The sequence below is a fragment of the Podarcis gaigeae genome (genome assembly GCF_964106915.1).
Source record: "Podarcis gaigeae genome assembly, chromosome: 13".
Classification (NCBI taxonomy): Eukaryota; Metazoa; Chordata; class Lepidosauria; order Squamata; family Lacertidae; genus Podarcis; species Podarcis gaigeae.
The window spans coordinates 11,463,623-11,474,622 of record NC_139689.1 but is presented as its reverse complement, the minus strand read 5'-3'; the positions used below and the strand labels follow the sequence as shown (position 1 = coordinate 11,474,622).

General features: G+C 44.8%; 2 protein-coding genes across 2 annotated transcripts in view; one reads left to right on the top strand and one right to left on the bottom strand.

The window, feature by feature from the left end:
* The first annotated feature begins 95 nt into the window (after positions 1-95).
* RPGRIP1 (RPGR interacting protein 1) overlaps positions 96-11,000 on the top strand; it is a 59,607-nt gene continuing 48,702 nt past the window's right edge. The window contains exons 1-2 of the mRNA XM_083706535.1: positions 96-602; positions 7,169-7,278. The gene's annotated coding sequence lies outside the window, so the exon portion shown is untranslated. The remainder of the gene's footprint in view (positions 603-7,168; positions 7,279-11,000) is intronic.
* On the bottom strand, positions 3,929-10,222 carry LOC310828928 (G-protein coupled receptor 4-like). Its single transcript, XM_083707007.1, has 2 exons — positions 10,137-10,222; positions 3,929-6,325 (listed from the first exon to the last, which is right to left on the bottom strand). Exon 2 carries the CDS (start codon positions 6,044-6,046, stop codon positions 5,015-5,017), a length of 1,032 nt encoding a protein of 343 aa, XP_083563133.1. The 5' UTR covers positions 6,047-6,325; positions 10,137-10,222; the 3' UTR covers positions 3,929-5,014.

The following is an 11,000-nucleotide window of genomic DNA, read 5'->3' as shown; positions in this document are numbered from 1 at the left end:
GAAGGGGCTTTATATATGGACGTCGTTCATTGGCTAGCATTCACTCTCAATCAAATGGGGGACCAATAAGCGCCTGCTGAGGTTGTGAAGGTGAGGACGAAGCAATAATAGGGAGAGGGAGAGATTTGCGACGTGAAAGGCGGGACTCGAAACGCGATAGGCTAGCAGGGGTGTCGCTCTCTGTCCCGGTTGTTCGCTTTGTGATTTGGCAACTGGGCTGTCAGTCCAATCTTCCCTCGCAGTGATTTCACCTGTTCATTTATTCCCCCACCCATTTATTCCCCAGCTTCCTTTTCTGAATGGTGTCCATCCCTGCCACTCATCTCTTCTTGGTTTGTGATAGGTCAAGGTCTTACAGGCAGCGACCAATGGTGCCTAAAAGGGTGTTTCAATAACTAAATTAGGTGGCTTCACGTACATCCGGCTCCCTTGGGGCAGTAAGTCTCCATTGCCTAAGAGCGAATGACGTATGTAAAGTCTCGAGTAGTCATTGGACAGCGCGCAACCCTAACACAATTGGGCTCCATTAAAAAAGGAGGCGTAACTTCGGCTTTGCTCGGCCAATAAGTGCTTACCTTGTGCCTAGACTCAAATTTTGATTGGTATGTTTGAAAAGTATCCCGCCCCATAAACCTGCCCCTTTATTTTATTTTCCCTTACAGACCTCCTAGTACAGCCTCATTTTAATTGTCCACCTTCTCCCACATTCTGTCTTGAGATTGTAGCTGCCTGCACATCATGCGTTTAAAGGAAATGATTTTGTGCCAAGAATCCTGGGAACTGTAGCTTGCCCTTCACAGATGAGGAACTATAGTTCCCGCAATTTTTTTTTTACAAAAAGAGGGAGAAGCATATATGTTAAATGTACAGTACTGTATGTACACAGCCTAAAAGCAGCTAAGTTTTTGCCTCCCCCTTTATGTTTTGTTTATCATCTAGCCCTATGAAGAATTCTAGAGAAATTACTTTGGTTCCTGTAAGGTACTACCCTATGGCAGATTTTAAAATCTTAAATTATATTTGATTTTCTTGCAGGCAAATGCACATAGGTCTGCAACTGTTCCAGGCTGTGCTATGCTATACATTTTACTGGGAAATACGTTCCACTGAAATCATCAAGAGCAGGTTCTTCTCATGTACTCTTGAAACTAACTTTAAGAAACTGAAGAATCTGAAGAAGTGTATTTGAAGTGTGCATGCACACAAAAGCTTATACAAACTTAGTTGGTCTTTAAGGTACTACTGGACAATTTTTTAAATTTATTTCGACTGTGTCAGACCAACACGGCTACCTAACTTAATTTAAGAAACTGAGTTTTCTTTTTTAAATGTCTCCTCCCTCCTGATCCCTTTTTATTTTGCGTTGTGCATTTTAGATTGCAATCCTGAGGGTGGGGACTGCCTTATCACTGACCTTTATAAACCACTCTGGAAGTTTTAATTTTTTTTTAAATAAATGAGTAGAATGTTTGTCATCACAGCTCACTTAGAATTAAGCCCACTTTACTAAACTGGATTTGCTTCTGATTCGGCACAGATAGCTAGGAAACATAGTCTTACAAGTGCAAGAATTTAGTTAAGCTTTGGGATGTCAAAAGCTAGTCTATGTAAGGTGATAACTAGGCCCATGTGTGTATATGACCTGTGTTTCTAAACATGCTGAAATTAGCATGCATTAAGGGCTATTTAAGGCAAGCAGGTACTTCCTGTGATATGTTGAAAGCAAATTAAATCAGACTAATCCCCTCTGAGGTGGCAGCCTGAGGGTAATGGGTCACCAGCACGGCACAGGATTAAAGAAGCGGGGCCTCTCCCTGATTTAGAAAAAGGGCAAAGTTTAGGTTAGCAAGGTTAGAGGAAAAACAAAAAAAAAATCCTTCCAGTAGCACCTTAAAGACCAACTAAGTCAGTTCTTGGTATGAGCTTTCGTGTGCATGCACACTTCTTCAGATACCACTTCCTCTAAGGTTAGAGGAAGCAGGGATGTGACTTGAGAGAGCACGGCAAGGTACAGTACAAGAAAGAAGCTAGACTGTCTTGGAATACTGATGCTCTGAACTCTAGCAGGCTCAGGTTGTATATATGTGTAAATAAACCATATAGTATAAAGACACTGCAGTTTCCTCTGTGTCTCGTTGTTCAAGAGGAAACGCAGACCCTGGTAAGTGTGCCTGGAACTCCCTGGAATCTCAAACTGCTGGCAGATTGCAGGTGGTGTATAACAATTGCCAATGCCCAGTGGGTCACATGAGTAACTTTTCACCCACTAAACAGTGGGTGAACATCAGTGTGGTGAAAGCTTGGAATATGGTTCACTTCCAAAAGTTCTCCATCCTCGAGGCTGTCTTGCCAATCCAATACAAAGAATGCTGTTCCGGTACTCTTTTGACCATAAAAGGTTGTTCCTGTTCCTATACTCTTATCTTGGGGCAGGAGGTCACCAACTCTAAGAGCGCTCCTGGCGCCGTTCCTGACAAGGTCTATGCGTCTTTGTGGTCAGGATGTAAGATAAGACCCAGACATGCATTCCCTGCTCCAGCAAGGCCATCCATTGCCTTCACAGACTGATAAAGTGCTTTGAGCACTTGTTTATACAGCTGGCTTTCGGTTTATACATTGACTCTAGAGCTTAAGTTAATGCATTTTAGAAATGCTTCCTTGGAGGAGGAAAAATGAGGATTTGGGGTCCCATTTCAGACTGACTGCACAGAAACCCATTCCTTCCCCCTTCAGTCCTGCCAGCATCCTCCACTGCATTCCCCCCCCCCCCCCACCTAGACATGGATGGCTTATAAGGTCCCCGCTCCCCACATCAAATCCTCACAACAAGTTCATTGGGCTCTGAAATTGTGGCTGGCCCAAAGTCACCCAGATAGCGTCATAGCCAAGTGGAGATTTGAACCTGGGACTCCTTGTTCTATGAATGTGTGCACATTGTGTAAAAAGTGTTTGGGGAACAACGCATCAAAAAGCAGCGTTTCATAGGGAACGAAATGATAAGATACACGATCCAAGGGATAGCTCAGTTGGTAGAGCACGAGACTCTTAAGCTCAGGGTCATGGGTTTGAACCCCACGTTGGGCAAAAGATCCCTGCACTGCAGGGGGTTAGACTAGATGACCCTTGTGGCCCCTTCCAACTCTACATTTCTAAGATTCTAAGGATACAGATTGATTGTTGCTAATGTTTGCGCACTACTTTGCAAACAAGTGGTGAGCTGCACAGCCAATGGAGGTTTGTACACAGCAATAGTCTTGGCACTCTCAACTACTTTGATGCCACAATAGCTCCCAGGCTATCGTACTACTTTTAATTTAAGTCTACACCAACAAACTGCAAAGCAGTAGCAAATATGCCATAATGGGCAGCTTGCACAAAATGCCCTTTTAATAAACGGTGCAATTTCTCTTGCATAGTGCTTTCTTCCTCCTATATACATTCTGGTGGGACTGACTACTTTGCCCATCAATATTCTCCTTTTGGCAAGCTCCACACCATGTAATATCTCCTCTACCCCACCCACCCACTATGTATGTATAATCCCAAAATTCCCAATTCTCTTCTTGGGAGTGAAGTCACAATGCAACTTTTGTATATATATATATATATATATATGCAGGTTTTGGTGTCCTCGGGTGTCTTCCCGTGTAAAAGTTGGGGTGTCTAGGCGACGTTTCGACGAGGTCTCACTCGTCATCTTCAGGCTGGTGCTTTCGGCTTCTTGTTACTGGAACAGAGCTCTGTTCCAGTAACAAGAAGCCGAAAGCACCAGCCTGAAGATGACGAGTGAGACCTCGTCGAAACGTCGCCTAGACACCCCAACTTTTACACGGGAAGACACCCGAGGACACCAAAACCTGCATTCCTGTACCCGTGAAAATCTACGAAAGCAAATATATATATATATATATATATATATATATATATATCATTTGGGGAGGCTGGGGAGCTTTTGGTATACAAACCCTAAAACACCATCAGATTCAATCACAAATCCCTGCATAAAACAGTCAGTGAAACGACAAATCACATTGCCGCAGAATGATAGCTATGTTATTTAGAAGTACCCACGATGGAGTCAGGATCTACATTTCTCCAGCAAAGGTCAAAGCTTTGATCATACCAAGTTATCAGAAATCAATCAAAGTGTTTGGAAAATCTGGGGACAAGAGTGCTTTCAACAACAGATGGCAAATTTTGCTACAACTCTCCAATAGGGCTGGGCGATATATCAATATATAATCATCCCAAACCGTTTTGAAGTCCATAATTGTGATATCAGTTTCATAATTTTTGACCTGGCAATATATTGTGAATCATAATGTGTGTGCGCGCCCACACATGCTATGCAAAAATCGCAACGTGGGGAAAACCATGAAACCAGCCAATGTGTCTCTTAATTCCTGCAGCCCCTGATACCTCTGCTGGCTCAGCTCTCCCTCATGCAAGGGGGCAGCAAATCACAAGAGAAGGGGTGGAATCACAATGCAAGAAAATCTGTGATGCCTCTACATAGCTCCATCCTTATTTCAGGCTGAGATATGTAGGTATATCACAATGTCTAATTGGTGATATATCAAAATGTTGAAAACCAGATATCGCCCAGTCCTATTTTCCATATATTGTTGGGCTCCAACTCCCCTCATTCCTGAGTGTCAGCCCATATGGCTGCAGCTGATGGGAGCTGTGGTTCAGCAGCCTTTGGAGAGTGACACAGGTTCCTTGCTCCTGCTTTCAACCATCATACTTTGTGTTACGTACTGAAGTTCTCACCCTGGGCCAGCAGGGGGATACTGTAGATCGTTATGCAAATGAAGGATCGAAAGTGACATTCAGTGATTGGATAGTTTTAGAAAGTTGTTACAGTAACGTGGTACTGGAGCTCTATATAAGCAGGCTGACTGAGCCCTTCAGTGCAGTTCTGTCCTGTCCTGTGAATAAACAAGAGCTGTTTGAAGAATCGCTGTGTCGTCTGATATGTTCACCCACAACTTAACACTATGCATGTGAAGCGTTAGTCGGGTACGTCCTGTGCCCCAAGCTGGTCTTGCATCTGTCTACCGGTGGTAAAGCACGGAGGAAAACCTTGCTGTTCTGACTTGCTTGAGACTCCTGCCCTGCGAGCCTTGAAAGTGAAGGTGTATCTGAACTCTGCCCGAATATCCTTGAGGAGCAGGATGTACAGAAGGGGATCAAAGATGTTGCCCAAGGTGGTAAAGAACAAAGTTGTACGTTGGTAGATGAAGATCTTCCTCACCAAGTCACAGCTTTCAACTGCCTTCCCATGGAGCATCACTTCCCAGAAGTACCTGTAATACGAAGTCACCTGGTGAGGAGTGAAGAGGACAAAAAAGGTGATGACCGTGAGAGAGATGAAGCCGTAGATCTGCCTTTTTGTTTTCTGCTCCAGAGAGGCCACTTTCCTGAGTTCGTACAGGACCCTGAAGTAGAAGAACCCCATGAGCAGGAACGGTATAAAGAAAGAGAAGACCGTGATGCTCACCCTGAACTCGGCGTATTGATAGTTCAGCCTGGAGCCATCAAGGCAGCGCTCCTGCGGCTGCTCCTCTGGCCACTCACCTCTGATCTGTATCCCAATGCCGACCGCGCAGAAAACTGCCACCAGGAGCCAACAAATGGCGCTCACTTTGGCAGCGCCTCGCATGGTCTGCAGCCTGTGGAATCTAAGCGGGTGGACCAGGCCGAAATAGCGCTCCATGGCGATGAGGCACAAGAAGTTGTTTTTGGCGTAGAAGTTGGTGCGGAACGCCAGGCCGGCCACCGCGCACACCTCCTTCCCAAGGCTGGTTTTGTGATCGTGGTAACTGTAGTACATCCATAAAGGGAGTGTCAGGGTCTGCAAGATGTTGGCTAGCACCAGGTTTGCGATGTAAACAGAGAGGATGACGGACCTCTTCATCTGGTGACTCAGGGCCCAAAGTGCCAAGCTGTTCAGAGGCAGCCCGACCACCACCACCACAGAATAGATGGGGATTTGAAAGTACTTGGTGATGTTGACAGGCAAAGGGTGGCATGAGATGTTCATGGCGCCTATTGGAAATTATTATGAGTTTTCTCCCGTCTCTTCCCATGGAGCCCCATTGCTCTGGACTGTCATCTCACAGCTGTTGCAGATGGCGCATATCTTGTTGAACTTGCTGGCCGCCAGACTCGTCCACAGGGTGTGGCGGTGGAAACGAAGGACACTGCGGACGAGGTGGCAAATGCCCCTGCTGCCACTTCTCTTGTTTGGTGGCCTGCCCTTCCTTCTAATCCAGATCAGTTTTTAATTAAGAAAAAGAAAATAGAGAGGGCTTCTCAAGACCTGGGATGGGAAAGATTGCAGGAAAAATGGGTCAGGCAGTTCTCAGACTTGGAAATAAGTGATAGACCATGCTGTGTGTAATTGCCTCCTTCCCCCGTCTGCAGTCCTAATGTACCGTACCTTTTGCACATGGTTATGGTCTAAACCACAGAGCCTAGGACTTGCCGATCAGAAGGTCGGTGGTTCTAATCCCTGCAACGAGGTGAGCTCCTGTTGCTCGGTCCCTGCTCCTGCCAACCAAGCAGTTTGAAAGCACGTCAAAGTGCAAGTAGATAAATAGGTACCGCTCTGATGGGAAATTAGATGGCATTTCCGTGCGCTGCTCTGGTTTCACCAAAAGCAGCTTAGTCATGCTGGCCACATGACCCGGAAGCTGTACGCCGGCTCCCTTGGCCAATAAAGTGAGATGAGCACCGCAACCCCAGAGTCGGTCACAACTGGACCTAATGGTCAGAGGTCCCTTTACCTTTACCTTTATGCAATCCTCTTACCTGGGAATACAACCCTCCTGAATAGATAGATGCCTAGGATTGCTGGCCAGTTAGGCATCACCCCAAAAGGCACGAGTCACCCCTCAACAGTACACAACTTTGCAGTATTATTATTTTTTTAAAAGAGCATCTGATTATCTATCTATTATTTACCATCCATCTATTTATATGCAAATTTAGAAAGAGTCACTATAAAAAGACTCTTATAGTTGGGTGGTGGGGAGAATGAGTGTAGATAACGGGAAAGAGAAAGAGTAAAAGACCCCTGGATGGTTAAATGCAATCAAAGGCGACTATGGGGTTGTGGCGCTCACCTCACTTTCAGGCCGAGGGAGCCGGCGTTTGTCCACAGACAGCTTTCCGGGTCATGTGGCCAGCACAACTAAACTGCTTCTGGCGCAACGGAACACTGTGACGGAAGCCAGAGCGCACGGAAACACCGTTTACCTTCCCACCGCACTGGTACCTATTTATCTACTTGCGCTAGCATGCCTTCGAACTGCTAGGTTGGCAGAAGCTGGGACAGAGCAATGGGAGCTCACCCTGTCTTGGGGATTTGAACCGCCAACCTTCTGATCAGCAAGCCCAAGAGGCTCAGTGGTTTAGATCACAGTGCCACCCGCGTCCCATGAGTGTAGATACTACTGAGCTAGATAGACCATTGGCCTGATTCGGTATACAGTGGTACCTTGGCTTAAGAACTTAATTTGTTCTGGAGGTCCGTTCTTAACCTGAAACTGTTCTTAACCTGAGGTAGTACTTTCGCTATTGGGACCTCCTGCTGCCGTCGCGTGCCCACCGTCCAATTTCTGTTCTCATCCTGAAGCAAAGTTCTTAACCCGAGGTACTATCTCTGGCTTAGCAGAGTCTGTAACCTGAAGCGTCTGTAACCCGAGGTACCACTGTAAAGGCAGCTTCCAATATTCCTCAAAATAAGGGGGATATCACCACCTTAATTGCCAAACAAAGGCTTTGCCCATTAGGCAACTGGAAGGCTTTCAGAACGCAGCGGACTTGGCTGCCCTCACATATCCTGGCAACGTCCTGTTTCTGTTCTCAGGCTCCATTCCCGTCATCTGAAGATCAAGGGAGCCACGGCAGGTGTCCCTATCTTATATACTCCTACTGCCAAAGAGCTCCCTTTCACTGTTGCAGAACATGCTTTCCTCCTCATGCTGCTGAGCATTGATGAATGAAAAGCCAAGCCAGTGCACAGGGAATTTCCATGACATTTGACTGCGGTGAGAACCTTCCTGTGGTTGTGTCCCTTCATAACCCACAGTCTGTCAGACTCTGACCTCATCTGTGCCAGCGATTGAATGGAAGTCTGCCCACATGCTCAGGGGCAACTTCCTCAGTGTACAGAAGAAACCGCTTGGAGACAGGAATAAATAAGGAAGGGAGATGGGTATTTACTGGTAGTTTTCTGGGTGATTTGCAATACTTTGGGCAAGGGTGTCTCATGACCAGCTGTTGGAAGATACAGGAGGGGAGGGGGCTGTTGAGGCCAGATTCTGCTTGCTGGATTCCCACAGGAGTCCACTGTGGAAACAGGATGCTGGACCAGGTGGGACATTGGCCTGATCCAGCAGGCTCTTCTTATGCTTATTATTATTATTATTATTATTATTATTATTATTATTATTAATACGCCGCCCATCTGGCTGAGTTTCCCCAGCCACTCTGGGCAGCTTACAGCACATAAAAAATTGTAAAACATTAGACATTAAAAACCTCCCAATACAGAGTTGCCTCCAGTTATCCAACAATAGCAAAATGTAAGAAGCCGGCCCCAGCCCCAGTTAGGTTGCTGGAAAAGATTGCCAGAAGGAAACTATGTCAATTTTATTTGAAAGCCTATGGGTGAGCTTGGTTTGGTGACTGATCACAAATTCCCAGTGTTGAGGAATAGACAAATCTATTGACTTCAGGTTCTATTTTTTCCATACATTTAAAGCACTCCCCCCCCCCGGGGGGGGGGGAAGAATCCTGAGTACTGTAGTTTATTCCTCACAGAGCTACGAATCCCAGCACCCTTAAGTTACAGTTCCAATGAGTCCTTTCTGGGGGGAGGCGGGGTTGCTTTAACTGTGCTTCAAAAGTATGGTGTGTGTGCACAGCCGGGGCTGCATCCGGAACGAGCAGATTCCATTCTTCACTTCCTTAGGTTGTATTTAAGTACAGTGGTACCTCGGATTAAGAACTTAATTCATTCTGGAGGTCCATTCTTAACCTGAAGCACCACTTTAGCTAATGGGGCCTCCTGCTGCTGCCGCGCCGCCGGAGCACAATTTCTGTTCTCATCCTGAAGCAAAGTTCTTAACCTGAAGCACTATTTCTGGGTTAGCGGAGTCTGTAACCTGAAGCGTATGTAACCTGAGGTACCACTGTACATCCTGCCCAGAGCAGACCCATTCAAATCAGTGAACCTAAGTTAGGCATGCCTGCTAAATTCAACAGGTCTGCTCTGAGAAGGGCTGAATACCATGCATTGTTACTGCTGTAAAAACAAGATTACTGATATCCGATAAAAAGTAGAAGCGAATTATTATTGTTAGAGCTTTCCTGAGTTTCCCTGTAGTGTGTTCCCATGATCTTAGTCTCCAAGAGTAAATTTTATTTTGTGACTGGTAGCCAAACACCATAAGATACACACACACAGAATTAGTAAGGATGCATACTTTGAATTATAGATTCATAGAATTTCAGAGCTGGAAGGGGCTCCAAGGGTTATCTAGTCCAACCCCCTGCAATGAAGGAATCACAAGCGAAAGCATCCATGACAGATGGATATCCAACCTCTGATTAAAAACCTCCAAGGAAGGAGAGTCTACAACAGGCATAGGCAAACTCATCTCTCCAGATATTTTGGGACTACAACTCCCATCATCCCTAGCTAACAGGACCAGTGGTCAGGGATGATGGGAGTTGTAGTCCCAAAACATCTGGAGGTCCATGTCTGCCTATGCCTGGTCTACAACCTCCTGAGGGAGTCCCTTCCATTGTCAAACAGCTCTCACCATCACAAAGTTCTTCCTAAAGAACCCCCTTTCTTGTAACTTAAAGCCATTGGTTCGAGTCCTACCCTCTGGAGCGGCAGAAAATAAGCTTTCTCCGTCTTCCATGTGACGGCCCTTCAGATATCTGAAGGTGGCTCGCATATGTCCTCTCAGTCTCGCCTCTTCTGCAACCCAACTCTCTCAGCCATCATACAAGGCCATTAAGAGAATGAATGATCAAGGCTGATTTCAAAGTCAGCTTGAGTTTGTTTGTTTGTTTCATGCTGTAAAACAGCAATAATAAAAAATTGAAGCACTCACCCCATTACTGACCCAAGAAACGATTCACACACCTGCTTGCTTGCAACTGCTTCATTCTTTGGAATGGCATCCTCTCTTTGTGGTTGTGTCAGTCACTGTGGTTTTTGTGACTCAGATAGCATGCAGAATGCGCTAGTCTCAGTTAAGCGATAACCACCAAGTTGTACATCATAGGAGACAGCCGAGCGGGAACTCAAATAAAGCTGTTTTGGGTTTTACATATTGCTCTCAGGTTGATGTGTGTCTCGGAAGGGACTTACCACAATGATATAGATAGATAGATGATAGATAGATAGATAGATAGATAGATAGATAGATAGATAGATAGAGATAGATAGATAGATAGATAGATAGATAGATAGATAGATAGATAGATAGATAAATAGATGATAGGTAGATATAGATAGATATAGATAGATAGATAGATAGATAGATAGATAGATGATAGATAGATAGAGAGAGAGAGAGAGAGAGAGAGAGATAGATAGATAGATAGATAGATGATAGATAGATAGATAGATAGATAGATGATAGATAGATAGATAGATAGATAGATAGATAGATAGATAGATGATAGATAGATAGATAGATAGATGATAGATAGATATAGATAGATGATAGATAGATAGATGATAGAGATAGATAGATAGATAGATAGATAGATAGATAGATAGATAGATAGATAGATGATAGATAGAGATAGATAGATAGATAGATAGATAGATAGATAGATAGATAGATAGATAGATAGATATAGATAGATAGATAGATAGATAGATAGATAGATAGATGATAGATAGATAGATAGATAGATAGATAGATAGATAGATAGATAGATACCATCTGGGAAGTCAGAGATTTGAC